Raw genomic sequence first — 18696 nt, forward strand, 5'->3', positions numbered from 1 at the left:
TTTAAAAGGGAGCCTTTTAATAAACAGCCATACAAAGATTATTTTTTTCAAAAAATAATTGTCGATTTTAAGATATAAATGAATGTTTATAATATTTTTTTCTAAGGGTCGTGGCACTTTTTCGATCTGTGGTCCAGAAATTCAAAATTTATTTTTGATTATTTCATTAATTCTCATAAATGTTATGTAATGTAACTCAAAATAGTTTCCAATCGATTGGACAACTTTTTACATTTTACAATAAAAAATTATTTTTTTAAACATTATTTTTTTGCCTCCGGTTTTTTAGGAAGATTTTGAACAAAAGTGAAATTATAATTGCAGTGTGTCAACATATAATCTGGGAGATATTAAAAATTACTGCATACTTATTTTGACGTAAATATTAGGAAATATCTGTTTAAAACACGGCCGAAATTGACCGCAGAAAAATACTTTTTTTAATATTTGTAAGCCGTTGTAAATATTTTTTGAAGTTTATGCCCTTCGACTCTGACCAAAGTCGAGAGGGGTGGGGGCAAAAAAAAAGTTTAAACATTGAATTTACGAGCCGTGGTTTCAACATTTGAATGAACAAAGTTTTTAAAAATGCATTTTACACCTGCCAGTTGTTTTGCAATCATTAGTTTCCAAAATACCTAAGTATTGACGAAAATTTATTTTTTTGCAAAAAAAAAGTTTTTGCTGTGATGTACATTGGAATTTTATAAAAAATTTAAAATACTTTTAATCCAATGCGTTTTAGATTGTTGTTATGTGATTTGACTTCTATTTTCATTAAAATTTTTAAGATTTTTGAAAAAAAAAATTTGCCCCCTGATTTTTCGGACCAATTTTGAAGGGCCCCCCCTTCAAACGACATAAACTTTGAAAAATATTTGCAACGGCCTAAAGTGACACGAAACAATTAAAATTATCATAAACAAGAATTTAAAAAAAAAAACTTACGAGTTTTGAAAATGCTTTTTGATTTAATGAATGATTTTTTGTTATAATTATTGGTAGGCTGGATTCATTTAGATGCATCATTTCCAAATTTTGTAAAAAAATATAATTTAAGATCACATTTTTATTGAAATACGGTTTTTGTTTCTGAGCACATACTCCAAAATTCAAATAAATATTATGGCAGTTTGATACAGTGAAAGAGTTTAGGAAAAATGCCATGAAATGCTGGTGACAAACGACCAAATTTCCTCTTAAGAATGAGCAATTTCCATATCAAATATTAGGGCTAATTTAAAATACTTGTTTATCGAAAAACGGAAAATTTGACAATTGTTCGGACGAATACATATTTGATTAGTTTGCGTCAGTTAAAAAATCGACGCTTTTATGGTGATTCATAGAAAACACGATATCAAAATTCATGTAAAATACTTTATGATGGCAAATTTAATTTTACATCTTAATATAAAAACAAAAACGTTTTTACCACGCTTTTCAAAATTTGTGCAGCACTGCCAAATGAATTTTGAAACACTTGTGCCTTAGTATAAAAGATGCATCAGTCAACAATAACTACAATTCTGCTTAAGGCATCAATTTGATCAGAAATTTTAGATTTTAGATTATTTTAACAGCTCTTTTGAATGCAAAAAGCTGCTAAAATTGTATTGATTGCTCAAATTCTAAAGGTTTATACAAAGTTTGATCCAAATTCAATAAAAAATCAGAAAAAAATGGGAACCACTGGTACACAAAGCCATCTACCCCATTTTTTCTAAAGCAAAAGAAATACTTTTTTTTCGTTTGTTTTCCCAAAAGACCTTCAAAACCAACATTCCCGAGCGTTTCCGTTCCGGTTACCCTTGGCCACGCACGACCAGTGGCGTGTGGGCCGTATTTCTGAGGGGCCGTCGGCTGAACCCGGTCCCAGGACTAATCAGAGCAGCTTTCATTAGGCCGTGTTCACCGACAAATGAATGAGTCGTGGACGTTTCAAGATTCCGGCCCATCTGTCAGTCTGGGGTAGAATCTGCGAAGAAAAAAATAGAACCATTCAAGACAGACGAAGATAAGCTGCTGAAAGAATGAACGGCGCAGATTCGTTTTCAGATTGGGATCGTGAAATTACCTGGTTAAAGGATTTCAAAGGGAGATTAGACGATGTTTTGCAAATTGAAATGGTTGAAAACAGAGAATCTCAGGAATTGACTCTTCCAAGAATCTAAAAAAAGCAGAAGAATTGAAACTTTGAGGTTGAAAGGTTATAATATTTGTTTTCTAGTAAGATCATTGAGATTTTAATCAACATTATGATGAGCTTGGGGACAACATGTCTTTGAACACAGATTTCCAAGTGCTTAATATATAGCGAGTGTTAATATCCATTGAGATGATTGCTCTTCAATCGTTATGCAAATTAATACCTATAACTCCGGCTAATACTCCAACTCCTGACAGATGGTCAACCGACACCGCCGTATCAAAGACGACTAATCCCACCAAGTTATCCGTCAAACGATTCTGCCCTTGAGCTGCTATCTTTGAATTTGAATTCATTTCACGCCGTTTGACTTGACAGCAAACACAAATATGCATTATTAACACAGTTTAATGACGATGATGCTGCTGCTGACAGCTAACTATTCTGTCCAGGTGACCACCACCAAGGGACCGCTTTTGAACCATCATCATAGCTGTACTGCACAACATTCCACCAACTTCAAAGTGCCTATCAAACAAATTTCCGAGCATTCCCAGGTACATGATGAATCCTGGCTGGAATGTTGGCTCAGCTTCCTGGGAATGGGATTGTGGTATTGTGGAACAGTGGGCTAGTGAACACCAACGAGCTTTGAAAAATAATGCTGTTATTGAATTAAATCTGCAAATATCTGTTAAATCTGAATTTAGAAAAAAATAAGTTGTGTTTAAAATCATTAAGTTTAAGTATATTGAAAGTATAAAATGTTTTACTGATAAAATTTACCTTGGATTTTTATTCGCAAGAGAGTATTCCAAAACAGGCACCATGACCTTTCAAAACAATCAATTAGTTTTGTTGTTTGTTTTGAACGAAAACAAAAAAAAAATAAGTTCATAATTGTCAAAAATTCAAATCACCCAAATATGATAAAACGCAGGGGAATGCATTTTAAATTGATTTCAGCGAATTGCACTAAAATTTCCCTTTTTTGTTTCCCCCTGATTTTGAAGGGGAAGTGAGAAAAACTTTCAATAAAATGTGTACCAGCCTTGTAAAAATTAAATAAAAATATGTTCAATAATATAATAACCCTGTCTACATTTTTTTCTCAAAAAAAAACAAAAATCTTTGATAAAAACAAAAATTAATTGCTTGAAAGTTACACAGTCGGACAATTTTCCTTGTGCCAAAATTACCTCAGAATATTTTTTTTTATCTATTTTAAAATTCATAAAAAAATAAGATTTTTGGAAAATATTGAACTTTCTCAAACAAAATTGCAATCACTTTGCACACTAAAAACTGCAACGGTATTGATGAAGTGCATCGTTTTACAGAAATGAACAAAAAATGATAAAATTTCAAAAAATATGTTTACGCTTATAAAATATTTTTGAATTTCTGAGAAATTTTATAACCATGTTTCATTAAAGATATTTTGATCGGATTGCTGGCTCAGTTTGTGAAAAATGAGTTTTTGTTTGGATTTGGTTTTAATCAAGGGTCCTGATTTTCGGTTCAAAGATCTGAAATCACTCATTCATCGCCGAGTGAATTTTTACCGACTGGAGCTCGAAACCGTTCACGAGCGAACACTACTCTCAGGCTGCCAGCGACTTGCTCAATCGCTTCTCCCAGCGACACAAATAGTTCGTGAATTTCTTTGCCCACTCCGTCCGTCGACCCGAGTCACACACGAATACGCTCAGAGAGGATATAATCTAACAACATACCAGCTCGGCGCTCTTTTGGCCTGCACTGTGCACTACCACAGTTTGTCGTAAATTTGTATTTGGCATGATGGAAATTGCTTGTAAATGTGTCTTTGATGTTGTGTTATCAATAAAATTGCAAAACATTTTTGATTACATAGACTTTAAGAAGTTTAATAACTGAGTACAACAAAGCCGATCGCAAACAATTTCAACTCAGCGACTGAGCGACATAACGCAATCGGTCTCTCTGAACCATTCGCTGTACTACCCGATTTAAGTGAGAGGGAGAGCAAAGAGAGAGTATTCTGTACCGAATGGTGTGGAAGCGACAAACGGTAGGAAACATTCAGAGCAGTTTTTGTCGCTTACGATTTGTGGTCGCGAGTGAATGTGTCGTTTTGGAGCAATCAGGATCCTTGGTTTTAATATGGATTATATTGAGCAGACATTTCTACAAAATTTTATTTGAATATTTTCCATAATATCATTTGAAAAATTGTTTAATGAGGTGACACTGAGGTAAGCTTATTTTTCACCAAATCCAAACTTCGAACAACAAAGTTCTAGTAAATAAAAAGTCCTAAAAAAAACTATAAAAATTTAAATTACAATGCATCATGGTTTTTTAAAACATTACACATTTGTCCAGTTGTTTTTCAATCATTGGTTTCCAAAATATCGAAATATTGAGAAAAATTTTTTTTTGCGTTTAAAAATTTTGTGCGGTGCTGTACATTGGAGTTTCATAAATTCCGTAAAACGGGGTGACTTTGATAGGTTTGAATCATTCTGACCACTGTAGAGAAGTGTTCAAAGTACTCTTAGAAGATTTTTTCATAAAATTTTGAAAAGTTTAAAAAGTGAGTTAGCTGTAATTAAAAAAAATGATAGTATTATTATAGTAGTATTATTTTGATATTCTGAAAGTGTCATGATTTTCTCAATGAACATGAATTTTAATCGGAAAATGGAATTCATAATGGATTGATTTGTAAATAATTGATATTATGTGTTTTTGAAACATGATCCAAAAAAAAATCTCCCAATTTAAAGGCAATTTCAGTAGAACAAATGTCATATTAAATGTGAAAACAAGTTTTAATGAATTTTAAGCAAAATTTTGACTTTTTAACAATTTTACCTAAAATTTATATAAATTTAGTTAACTATTTATACACATTGATTTTTTTCTCAAAGCTGTATCAGACACCTTTGTGAAGGTACATTTTACGTAAATAAAAATTTGAACACATAAAATCTGATTTTTACAAGAATGACTATGACTATCAAAGTCACCCGGAACTCAAAATAAGAATATTCAATGCAACTATTTTTTAAAACACTCTTGAAATTTTTATATCAAAAATAGGGCATGCACCTTGTGTGGCCTACCCTAGTTCATGTCTTAAAAATAGTAATCTTAAGACCATTGAGCGAGTTGTGGCGCTATAACCACGGCAAATAGTGTCCAGGACATTTGTGGAAATACAATGTCCCATCCCAGAGGGTCCGGAGCACCAAAACTTCTTAGCATGGTGGCTCCCAACGATTAACTGCCTAAACAAACAGGAACGTGAGCGGGGGATCCCCACGTTTCTTCCTCCCCTGTAGATTCAGAACTGTATTGTTGTTTGAACATTCGTGTTCATACTCAATCCAATTCAACGAATCATCTTTGCGGTTAACTTTACGCAGTTGGCCTGGCCGCTTCAATGTTTGTGATGTTTCAATGCATGCTAATGCAATGGCGCACTGCAAATGTTGATAATGACAAGAAGATGCTAGGCGTCAATCAACCTAAGGCATTCTCCAGGATGCCCTCGAAAGACTGGCTGCGATAGGGTTAGATTAGATTAGATTAGATTAGAAAATAGTAATCTTAAGACCAGTTGGAAAATATTTCAAAAATAAATTGAAATTCTATCAATGTCACCCCGGTTAACGGTATTCATAATATCAAAAAAACGTGCACAAACATTCTAAACACGAGTAGCAATGCAGAAAAATGCATTTTAGGTTGCTTTGAAATGATTCAATTTTTATTTATATTAAAATTATAAAGTTTTCTTAAATAAAAAAAATATTTTTCTACCAACTTCGTAGAGGGGAGGGCAACATAAACTTTGAAAACATATTATAAGCTAAACTTGTAAATTATTATTTTTTCGCACTTGAAAAGAAGCTTTAACAAATAGTATCCATCTGAAAAATCAGGATCGATGTTTGGAAAAATTCAACCGAGTTGTGTTACTTTTAATAGAAAACAAGTAACTGTGATTACATTGTTGCAGACAAGACAGAATTAAATGCTAATTAGAGAAAACTAACTCTCAAAACTACAACAATTTCCACAATTAACCTCACTCAACCACACCGTGTCACCTTCGTGTTGTCATTGCACCTGGACCAACTGCCAGCAAACTGTGGATCAGTGAGGCTGGTAGTACCACCAGCAACAGGGCGTCGGTGGCGGCTGGGCCCGGGTCGTTTATCATCAATTAATTATCTCGAGTTTCCTTCTGACTGAACACACCTTCCCGGATTACCCTCACCTCTCGTCGTTTACTGTTTACTGATGAAACGCCCCGGTGGGGTAAATCTGGGGAGTTTTCCGCCTGTGGCCAAATTGACAGCGTGTGTAGAGAAAGCTCGGCAATCGATTCAATAGAGAGGAAATTAAATGGCCCACTTTGAACGGTTCGGGGAGATTGTGGAGTGCGATTTCAATGAGGTTTTTTTCAGTTTAGGATAGAGGGAAATTAATGACTTTAAAAGGAAAAGCACTTTTTGCTTTCTAGTGTTTCCTTGGGACAGGTGTCGAACCTTAACGATGAAAAAAAAGAAATTTTCCTTCCCAAAGTAATCTGCAAAAGGCCAAACAATAAGCGAAATAAATTGCCGATTCTCAACGTCCCGAAAAGGTAAATTGCCCACTGAATCGGAAGAGCTCTCCCAGCGCGTAACGCTACCATAAAGTTTCCACCTAGGAGAAAATCCCATCTCCCACCAGGTACGGGAATGTGGTCCACGTTTCGGGTATTCCGGTCACGCACGGCACGGCTGGACCATTTGTTGGACATTATGCTTTCTCCTACCCCCGGTTGGAGTCCCCAAAGTCTCCCGAGAAGAGTGGCCTCTTGAATGCGGGAATGACCGGGACCATTAAACTGCGCTGCGTACCGCGGTGGCGGGTGGTTTTGGAGCGATGGTCTGTAATTACACCTCATAAATGGGTGACCTTTTGGCCAGGGCCACGGAGACGACATGTACCGAGAATTAATGACTCCCCGGGAGGTAAACACAATCATGACGCAGCGCTGCACCTAACAGCTAATCAACTCAATTGGGGGTTGATTTATTTCGGTTTTATTTTTGGATGGTTAAATTTGGGGAATGACAATGAATTATGAGTCCAACGAGATTTGGATTAATTAATTAACATACCGATGCCTCTGTGCTCTCTTGTACTAAACTTGCTGGTTTTCCCATCTAGTTAGCATAAGAGAGCACACAGGCTCCAACCTAACTCCAACCGTAATTAATTTAACAGTTATTATGCCAAAATTTGAAATGCCACATGGATCATGGATTTCGATCGCCTAATCAAAGTGAGTTTTGTGCCTTTTTGAAAAAAGTGTCCTGATAGTAAGCCTAACACAGCTCCAAGGGGCATTTGTCCACCATTTTAAAGCTATTCCATAAGCAATTCTTGGTCAAATATCATTCTCCAATCAATCCAAATGAATCAATTCGGATATACCACGCTAAAATCAGACAAAATATACCACCTCCCTCCCCCCTTTTGTCACGTGCAATGTCAGACTTACTCTGATCCTTGTGACATACTTTATGGATGACGCCTCAACACTTTGTCAAATGCTTTGTGAACAGTTGGTAGAAGAACTTGCTCATCCTATTCGACCTCACTACTGGAAAATTTACAGTAGGGTAAAGTAGTCATCAATGAGACACGGGGAACAATGATAAAATGGCTCTCAAAAGTCGTAGTTTCAAGCAATCAGGCTCATATTTGGGGGAAAGGTGTGTCTACTAGATACACATCTGCCATAATAGTGGCTTTGGTTATACGTAAGCTGCCATTTACACCAAAACTAATATTTCTTCAAATTTCTTTCGACGTTCCATAGGGATTGAGTTGGGCTACAATGTCATTTCATTAGGTTTGGCCAAAATTTAGAATATACCCAGAATCCAGGGCTGTCTCATTGTTCCCCACTCATTTCAGCCCATGGGTAACAATGAGACACTTCAATTTTTCTTCATTAAACTTTTGAAAATCTATGGAAATCTTTCTAAACATGAATTGAAAGTTATTTTTGGCATATTTATGGAGTTTTAACCTCATTTAACCAAAAATACAAAGTTATTTGGTAAAAATATATGGATTTTACAAAATTCAAATACTTTTTAGTATAACTTTTGTTAATTAAACTTTCATGTTGGCAAAATTGCTCTAAAATGTTCAAGGCAAGTCACCTGCTATGGAACAATACAAAAACATGATGTTTTTCTAGAAAAGTATTGATTTTCATAGAGTGTCTCATTGTTCCCCAGCTGTCTCATTGTTCCTGCCAAGTGCGTCTACAATGAGACAGTTGAATAACGCTGGCTGTAGATGTCGGATCTTGAGAAATCTTGAGAAAGGTTTTTTTTATCGATTTGATGTCTTCGACAAAGTTTTAGGTTATGATTAAGACTTTTCGGGAAAAGTAGATGCACGGAAAAAATCTGATTTTTAATTTAGATTTTTATCACTAGAAATTACATTCCAAGAATACATATTTTTTTGTTTCCGAAATATTTCTGATATGTTTTATGGGATTCCAAAATAAATCTTCTCAGCCACAGTACGTAATGATGCAAATCTGGTTTGGGATCGTGGGATCGTGTTTATTGGAAAATATCGAACACTTAGACAAAAAACTAGCTTAAAAAGTAGCTTAAGTAGTAAGGAACTAGCATAATAAGTAGCTTAAGTAGTAAGGAAGGCACCAGCCTTCCTTACTGTTTTCTGAAAATGGATCACATAAATAAAAGATCTCTTAGTAATTTTCATCTGAATAACGTGATTTTCAAGCAAACTGTTAAAACTTTTCTGATGAAAAACAATTTTAAATTAAAATTTACCTTGGAAAAGGTCTACTAAGCAGTAATTTTGTTTATTTAAAAAAAAAACAAATTTTTCGCTCTGCAGCATTGCCTTGGCGTTCTCGATTGCGATATTCCTACTCGAAACTAGGGTACGTTATCCATTAGTGGACCCCTTTCCTATAGTGGACCCTCTGAAGGGTTTTTGAGGAAAAAATCAATATAATCCTAATTTCAAGCGTGTTTTTGTCTGTAATTTTTTTATTTGGCATGTTCAGCATCATTTAAAACCATGTTGATTGACATTGAATTGTCCTTTTTGCCAAAATAAGTGTTTTGAGTTCGACTTCTGAAATCAGCCATGGCCAGTAGCATTTTCACAACAAAACAGCATTTTTATTTTATGATTGAATTAACTATCCAATCATTTTTTGACTGGTTATTTAACTTCAGTAAGTCGAAATAATGTAAGTTTAATTAACTATACTAAAATAAAGCGAAGAACTGCTCATTTTCAAGCAAACATTAGGAGGGTCCAATATAGGACAACGAAAATCATAACTTTACCAAAAGTGGATCCCTTTTAATTTAACCTTCAAAAATAAAGAAAATTGTGAATTTAAGCAAAAGTTTCTCTTAAACATACAATCAATGCTTGTTGTTATCAACCTAATTGCATATTTTTTTCAATTATGAGTATAAATATAGCTGTTTTCATGTAAAAAGTATCAAAAATGCTGAAGCCGTAAAAAATCATGATTAATAACAAACTATAGTTAATTGTACTTAACTGAAGCATCATATTCAATGTTTTAAATGATTATTTATAAGTATAAATCAATAACAATACATTTTTTTTTAAATAAACATGCGTAGTTTTATCAGCAGCTGTAAACAAATCTATTTTTTTTTGTTTCGGTCAACTATTTATGTAATTTATATGGAAAAACTGCATAAAAAGTACTTTTTTTAATCATTTTAATGCTAACAGTTGTTTTTGAAACGTTTTCTTTGATTTTTTTCGGAAATAAATGTGTTTAAATGTCTGTTAGGTTTTTTGTTGTTTTAGGCCATATTTGTTAACAAAACATATTTGTTTATGATGGAAAATCCATCTTTTATTCATTATATCTATCATAAGACCTCCACCATCCATCACAACACAAAATAACAATTAAATTTCGTATAAAAAAAATAGTTTTCCTATAGTGGACCCAGGTTTACAATCGGATTATGGACCCGGGTCCACTATAGGAAAAGGGGGTCCATGACAGGAAAAAAACATTTTCTTTTCAAATGGCTATTTTTCAACTCAAAAACAAATTACTGATGAAACAAATAGTCAAAATTGTTCAAAGACTTCAGATTTCATGGTTTCATACAAAAGGTTATGAAAAAGTGTTTAAAATATTGAAAAATTGTGAAAAATCCGCGTTGGCTCTACTAGGGGGTCCACTAATGGTTAAAATACCCTAGGTGTTCGAAGGCTTGATTGTTGAGGCAATTGCAAACCTCTTTTTACACCTTAGCTTCCATCCACCCCGGGAATCGAACTGACGACCTTTGGATTGTAAGTCCAACTGCCTATCAGCGACTCCATCGAGGTAGGACCCAGGGAGACGACTCCTACACCTGGACTGAGCTAACGACCTAACCCTCTAGGTTAGACCGGGCCATCATTTACTTCCCCATCCGACGGAAGGCGTGGTCAGACAAATCTCGTCTCAAAATTTGCCATCATGACCGTCTGGGATCAAATCCAGGCCGACTGGGTGGGAGGCAACCACGCTTACCCCTACACCACGGTCCCGGCTTGTTTATTTCATAGTTGTTAAATTTTCAAAATTAGTGGCAGAGCGTGGCCGAATGGTTACGCTGTCCGCTTTGTAAGCGGATGATTCTGGGTTCGATTCCCATTTGCTGCAACCTTCCATCGGATGAGGAAGTAAAATGTCGGTCCCGGCCTTGGTTGTTAGGCCGTTAAGTCATTCCAGGTGTAGGAGTTGTCTCCATGCCATAAGTACAAACAACACACCAAACCAAGCCTACTCCGGTGGAATCGCTGGCGGCGGTTGGACTCGCAATCCAAAGGTCGTCAGTTCCAATCCCGGGGTGGATGGAAGCTAAGGTGTAAAAAGAGTTTTGCAATTGCCTCAACAATCAAGCCTTCGTACTCCTAGGTTCGAGCAGAAACTTGCAATAGAGACCACAAAAGACCCGGGGGTCGTTAATGTGGATGGTTGATTTTTTTTTTAATTTTCAAAATATTTTTATTGAAAAGATCAGACAATTTATCAGAAATTTCCAACGACATTAACATTAAAAATCTGACCAATAGTTTCCAAGACTTGGTAAGTTGAAAATTAAAAGATAATTGGGGAACACTTGGAAAAACTTCATCGATTCGAATTCTTTATGAGAAGATACATAAACTTATTACCCGATTTTCAAAGTCTAAGAAGGAAAATTGTAGGAAATGTTCTCAGCTTTTCAAAAACATTTCTTTCAGTGACGCTTCTCTTTCAAGAAGTATTTTCGAAATGCAAAAAAAAACGAAAAGAAATAAAATTAAAATAAACTTATTGAAGAATAATTTTCATAGATTTTGTTTCGCTTCAAAATTTTACAGGAATTAAAAGAATTATGGTAACTTGTTCCAAAACATTTTCCTGAGTTGCATGTTTTGGCTTGTAAAGAATTATTTTGAATATAAATGAAATTTCAATTTTCAGTTACTGCAAAAAGATCTTTTCGAAAAATATGGCCTAACTTGCTGAATTTAGCGGCAAATGGGCGCACTACGCGGGGCAATGTGATTTTTCAGTTAATTTTTGTGTAAAAGTTAACTTTTTATCATGTTTTCAATTGGGGTTGTTTTTTACCCCAAATGAAGTTAATTTTATGGTATATTAACAACTTTAAACTAAGTTGTGCTTATACAACTAAAGTTTCATTTTTAGGGTTAAAAACCTTCCTATAATATAATATTTTTTGGTCCTATTTTGGCAGAAATATCATTTTTAGTGATTTTGAATCAACTTTATCAAAAATAATCCAATATGTTCGAGCTTTTTTCATACAAAAATGCAAATTTCTTTTTCGGAAAAATGATGGTAAAGATAAGAAGAAGAGGAATTTCAAAAATTCTTTTAAGGTTAACAAGGTAATTGACTAGGCTACACACTTGTTAAATGGTTTCGTGAACCTGATGTTTTGTAAACCTTATTTTGTAAACTTCAAATATTAGATCAAAAATAACAATAACTTTCACAATTTTTTTTTTCACTTTCTTTTTGTAAATACATAAAATTGACCCTAAGAAAAATTTAGTTTTCAAAAGGCTGGTGCACATTTTTACCCCGTACTACTCTACTATCAAACTAAATTTCGCATAATTTTCAATATATTGGAAATCGAAAGTGCAGAGATTTAAGTTTTCGCGGAAAACTGAATAACCTCCAAGATTTCTAAAGCAATGTAGTAGATATTTTTGGTTTTTCAGAAAGAGCATACGATTTTGAACCAAACTGCATCAATGTGGAAAGTGGGGATTGAGGTAGCTTTTGCGTATTTCGTGATAGAGTTTTACTAAATAGATATTGTTCGATATCTGCCATATCAATTATGCGTGTTCCCTCAGCGTCAACATGAAACTCCCCTTTCGACAACTTAGCTTTCAATCTAAATTAAATTATAATTATTGATCCTAGCTCAGTGCCCGATTTGCCTTCTAGGAATTTAAGCCGTTATCAATTAGAGCACAAATTTCCTAAAATTCAGTACAAGGTACTATTTAACCTAATTGACTAGCTCAAGCAAAGCACTCCGCCTTCTCCAAGTCGTCTTCATCAACTTAGTTCGCTTCGCTTTCGAAAGCATCCAATTACTACCTCGTCAGCGCACCACCGACCACCAGCCAGGAAATTGAATCATACACTCGGACGAGCTGATTAACTTTAAACTGTCAGTCTGGACGTCACCACCTTCTCCCCCACCTTTTCGGTTCTTCGCCGCCGGAACAGTCCCCGTTTCCGGGGATCTCTTCTAATCGAATCATCACCCGGTTCGTCGACGGGGCGCAAATTGCCTAATAAATACCAATATCCTGCTCATATCACCGGCCTTCCGGAACAAACGGGTCTGACTCGCTTCGCAACGTCAAACGGTTAACCCTCAGCTGGTCGATTTTTGTTGTTGTTGTTTACTCAGGTTCCAGAGCCGGAGCCATATTTTGGACAGATTGCATATCGAAGGATTTATTGCTTCAGTCTCACTTCCATCTTTTGGATTGGTTTCAAAGTTTCTTTTCTACTCGAATTTCCAAACTAGAGTAGTCAAGGGTTACCAATCCAAAACCGTGTCCCACATTCCAGCGCCTCTCACGCGTGATTCTGTGCGGTGTCACGGCGAGACTAAGCTTCCGGTTGATTGTTCCCGACCTGGCTGCCCTGCCTGACTGTCTGACTGATGTTGGCATGATGGCAGACAGTTCAGCACGCCGGGGTCACGACAAGACAAACACCTTGGTCCTTGAGGGAGGGGGCCAGCCGGCCGACACGAGCTCTCCGGGGCCTAATGGAAACGCCATCAATCAAGTGAAAATGAAATTTGTTGCCTTTCCCAGGGCGGGTCCCCTTTAACCTCCTTGTTTTCCCCCTCCCCACTACTCAGGAGACCATCAATAATCGGAAACATTTTAGCAAATGATTGGCCGTTACACACACGTACGGTCCACCCTTGGAGAAATCTCCAGCAACGAAACTACAATTTAATGGGGCGAGGGAGTGTCCTGGGAACGCCTCGGCCATGCATGGGATGTGTCCGGCGGAGGAGAGTCATCCTGTGGCCACCACACTGTGAGTGATTGGATGTTGTGAAAGTTTGGGTTTGTTCGAGCTTTTGAGGAAGCCGAGCGCTGCGAGGTGGACAACTTAAGCTTATTGTCATCGAAAATGGTGGCCGATTTTGGCGAGACAACTTGTCGACAGATCAGAGATGGCAGGTCTCAGAGTTTGAATATAGGGTTATTCTCCGTCAACTCAAAAAAATCGGAAAAAGTTGTCCGACCCTTTTTCAATCTGCGTGAAACTTTTGTCCCTGATCACGAATCCGAGCTCTATTTTTCATATCTACGGAAGGTTGGTACGACCCCTTCCGTTTTTTAACATTCGAAAAAAGACGTTTTTTAATAATTTGCAGTCTGAAATGGTGATGATATGGAAATTTGGTGTCAAAGGGACTAAGTAAAATTGGACGCCCGATTTGACGGCGTACTCAAAATTTGAAAAAAAAAACATATTTTTCAAAAAAAACAAGAGCTGTTTCAATTTTTTGTTGCTAAACCTTTTTTTTGTAATTTTGCAGGTTTAGTTTTTAGAGTATAAAAATGTTCTAATCTAATCTAATCTAATCTAATCAGACCCTAGCGCAGCCAATCTTTCGAAGGGATCCTGGAGAGTGCCGTAGGTTAGATGACGCCTAGCACTCTTCTTGTCATTTATTAACATTTGCAGTGCGCCATTGCATTAGAATGCATTGAAACATCACAAGCGTTAAAGCGGCCAGGCCTACTGCGTAAAGCCGTATCGCAGAGATGATTCGTAATTGGGTTGAGTTTGAGCACTGAGTGTTCGAACAACAACACAATTCTGAATCGACAGGGGAGGAAGAAGCGTGGGGACACACCACCATACGCTCCAAGATTTTGGTTTTATTTGTTGGGAGCACCATGCTAAGAAGGTTTGGTACTCCGAGACCCTCTGGGATGGGACATTGTATTTCCACGAATGCCCTGGACACTATTTGCCGTGGTTATAGCGCCACAACTCGCTCACTCTTAGAGTATAAAAATATTCTATAAAGTTAAACTCAATTTTGTTGATAGTATAGTTGCAGAACTAATTTTTGAAATCAACACAAAAAAAACAAATAAATATGCACATAAAGGCCAAAGCGTTGCTACCAATAAAATTTAACCCATTAGTCAATAACATCGAGCACCCTTGGGCAAGTATCTTGTCGAGTAGTAAAAATAGGTAAAAAAAAATTACACTGTTCAAAACCATATTTTCAAAAAGTTTTTACCTCAAAAACATGCATAAAATTTCAAAAGTAGATAGTTCTCTACTGCCCATAAAAATTCGGCTATTATGCCAAATCAAGTATTCCGAGAAAAACGCGTTTTAGGGTTTGTCACCAAATCTCAGTCAAGGCAATTTCCCATAAGAGTGGCATATTAGCCGTTTGGTTTTTCGCATCGGCAGCCAAATCTAAACACTATTTTAGTGAAATTCAAGTTTCAGATGATTCGTTGGAACATCCTCTAACATCTGGTGCTAATAACTCGTTTTTGCCAAAAGTGGATATTAGCCGGGTTTTCAATGATGGGGAGTCTAGATTTTTGCAAATTGTTTCGCGATTTTTAAATCAATTTTCCTTTTTATTTGTAATAAACTATGCCCAAGCATTCCCTATGTCGAAAAATCCATTATGCATAATTAGTCTTTCCATACAAGTCTCCTTAAAACGGGCTTTCCATAGAAATGGGTACGTAACTATATGAAAATTGGTATCTTGAGGTTTTCTGATCGATTTGGTGTCTTCAACAAACGTTGTAGATTATAACTGGACTATTCAGAATTCATAAAAAAAAGTTGTTGTTTTTTTTAATTTTCGCTTTTTTATATGATTTTTGGGCATTTTTAAATGTATCTGATAATCTGGGAAAATTAATTTCTGAATAAATTGTAATCTTTAACAAAATATCGAAAATGTGAAAAAAAAATACTGATTAAAGTTTCATGAAATTTGGAAACAAAAAGTACCTAAACGAATTCTTGATAAAGTGCACCCTTTTTTGTTACAGTAACTTTTAGGTTCTAATTATCTAAAAAAATGATCTATGTGTCATTTAATCAGCTTGTAATTTTAAACAATCGATATCTCAAAAACTATTGGTTCGATTTTCAAAGTTAAAAAAATGTTGTGAAATCTTCAGATCTTTTCTATGAATATAATATTTGAAAATTAGGTCTTAATTATAAAACGAGGAAATTTATCTAAGTTTTCAAAACGAATGCTGTATTTTAAAAAATATTATTTAGAATCCAAACATCAGAAATGAGCTCAAATTTAAATTATCCGAAAGTTTGTATTTTTGATTTTTTGGAACTTCGGATACAGTCATGCCTCGGTTTTGCACGCCTCGGTTTTGCACTGCCCCGGTTTTGCACCGTTCAGCTGCCTTGGTTAAGCACGGCCCAGTGCTTTTTTTAACCCCACCCTCCCCTCTCATGGTTTTTCGTGGTTTCACGCCATTTTTAACCCCACCCTCCCCTCTCATGGTTTTTCATGGTTTCACGCCAAACCCCCTTCCCCCTATATGGCCCCGTGGCTTTTTCCTCCCAGATGAAAAATCTTAAAAAAAACAAAATAAGTATAGATTTAAAAAAATGTTTATGGCTTTTGGTCAAAAAACGATATTACTGTTGTTATTTCAAAACAATAAAAATTTCAAATTATATTGAAATAAATAATGTTGGGGAATGTTCCTGAATGATTAACCAACATTTTCCCAGAATATGAATAGTATAAACACACCGTTCATAAATGCCAATCGTTTTAAAATTAACTCAAACCCACCTTTTAGAGGGGGTGACATTGGATCAAAAATCTAAAATAACCTTTAATAGTACAAGTTGCAACAAGTTGCAAAGAGAGAATTTTTTCAGCACGAGTCGTACATTTATCCAACGAGGTTCACCGAGTTGGATAAATACAAAGAGTGCTGAAAAAATCAAGTTTTGCAACGAGTTCCAAACAACATTTTTTGCAATTCCAAAAAAACACACACTGAGTGAAATTTTATGTCAAATTTTTCATGTGTTTTGTCAATAAATCGTTTAAATAAAAAAAAATGTTGAAAAGTGTTACTTTTCGAAACAAGTGCTGAAAAGTTCAACTTTTCAGCACCCATTTGAGTGCTGAAAAGTAGAACTTTTCAGCATTTATTTTGAAAAGTGTTGCTTTTCGATTCTGTTATTTTTGGTACAGAAAAGTAGGCTATTTCGTCGTTCAAGAATGACAGGAAAAGTAAATAGTTTCACGACGGAATTGCAAAAAATCTCTTTTAAGTTAATCTTTTAAGATTAAAATTTTTACATATTTGTTAGATTTGTTATTTCAGAAAATCCAGGCTTTTACGGAAATTGTGAAATTTCACTAATTTCACGCTATCCGCGAAATCGGGCAAATTCACTAACCCTGCTCATGAGTAAATCGAAATCAACGATGCAATGACTGTCACCATTTTCTCCATTGACATCTTGTGTCACAACTAATTAGCCCAAGTGTTGAAGCATTACCCACAGTTCAGTGGACACCACCAACCTAATTAATTACGTGTTTTCACCCTCCTCCTCCTTTTCTCTCGCTCCCTCCACAGGAATGGTTCAGCGTGGTGATTGCCCTGCTGACGGCGTTCCTCCTGCTCGGGTCGTCAACCCTGGTGGCCATCACGGTCCTCGTCACAACCGAGCTGGGACCACGCAAGTTGACCGCCGCCACCAGCACGCTTGCCACCGGCATATCCGGCAGCATCGGTCTCAGCTGGTTCCTGCCGATACTCTGCGCTACCTCTACGCCCCTGGTCTACAGCGTCCTGTTCGAGTCCCCCGAGCACTGGTGGCACACAACGGACTCGTTCGGTTTCGTCCTCTTCATCGTGATCGAATCGCTGTTTGTGATACTGTTCCTGCTGCTGTTCCTTACGTTGATGAAGAAGCTGCTCTACTTGGCCAAGAAGCACGACAAACACAACACCTCCATCCTGAGGCGGTAAGTTTCTGCCTTTCTTTAATTTGAATTTGATCAACTTTCTCAATCCCAACAAATCACCGACAAAAGCCTCTCTTTGTTGAAAACTTTCCCTCCTCCTCCTTTCCAAGGCAGCATCACTTATGTTGATTACAAACTTTATGTACTTCATTCGGAAAATTTACAAAAGCTGCAACTGTCTCGCACACAAAATGTTCTCAACCAAGAAATAGTGCGCACCATGCCGTAAATTTGTGCCAAGAAATTCGACACTTCGACTTGGCAGCGTTCGGAACTAAACTTTACCCGGAAAGCCCTCTTGTATATCGGTGTGGTGTGTTGTAGCAAAGAAAGTACAAAAGAAAAGCTTAGGAGGAGAAAAAAGTTTCCCAACATTTTGTTGATAGCATTGTTGCAGATGGCATTGTACTGGGCTGAGGAATGTTGAGGCGAGGCAGATGAAAAAAGGGAATCAGCTGCAGCGGAAAAACTTGGGCATTGACACTGCTGTTCAAGTGGTTGATACACCAGGGTGTCCAGAATATGGCACTTTTTTCAAAAGCTCGTTCCACAAGTTGAATATTGTTTCTTGAGCCCTGAAGACAACGCTTGAAATATTTTTTTTTCTTACTCTCCAATACCTTAAAAATACAACCAAACATTAAAGAATTGATTCTACCTCGTTTGAATGCTGCTTAAAAATATATTTCAAACTGTGTTCGTTAAAAAAGAAGATATCATTTATTTTAAATTGAAAATTAAATAATTCTGTCCAATCGACAAACAAAAAGACAAACGAGAAATTCTGTGCAGATTGTGGATTTTTGAAAGCTTTTTAAATTTTATTTTCTCTAATTCGACTAAAACTTTGTGAGAAAAAAAATCTTTTGTCCAAGTTTTGAGACA

The 18696-nt window shown here is 36.1% G+C and overlaps 1 protein-coding gene across 3 annotated transcripts in view; it reads left to right on the forward strand.

Moving 5' to 3' along the window:
• The window catches only part of LOC6038075, a 554342-nt gene that overhangs the window by 498762 nt on the left and 36884 nt on the right, over positions 1–18696 (forward strand). For all 3 annotated transcript variants that reach the window (XM_038257659.1, XM_038257658.1, XM_038257657.1), the window contains one exon: positions 17420–17811. In XM_038257659.1, coding sequence (XP_038113587.1) covers positions 17420–17811 — 392 coding nt within the window. The remainder of the gene's footprint in view (positions 1–17419; positions 17812–18696) is intronic.

Source organism: Culex quinquefasciatus, chromosome 2 (assembly GCF_015732765.1).
Source record: "Culex quinquefasciatus strain JHB chromosome 2, VPISU_Cqui_1.0_pri_paternal, whole genome shotgun sequence".
Classification (NCBI taxonomy): Eukaryota; Metazoa; Arthropoda; class Insecta; order Diptera; family Culicidae; genus Culex; species Culex quinquefasciatus.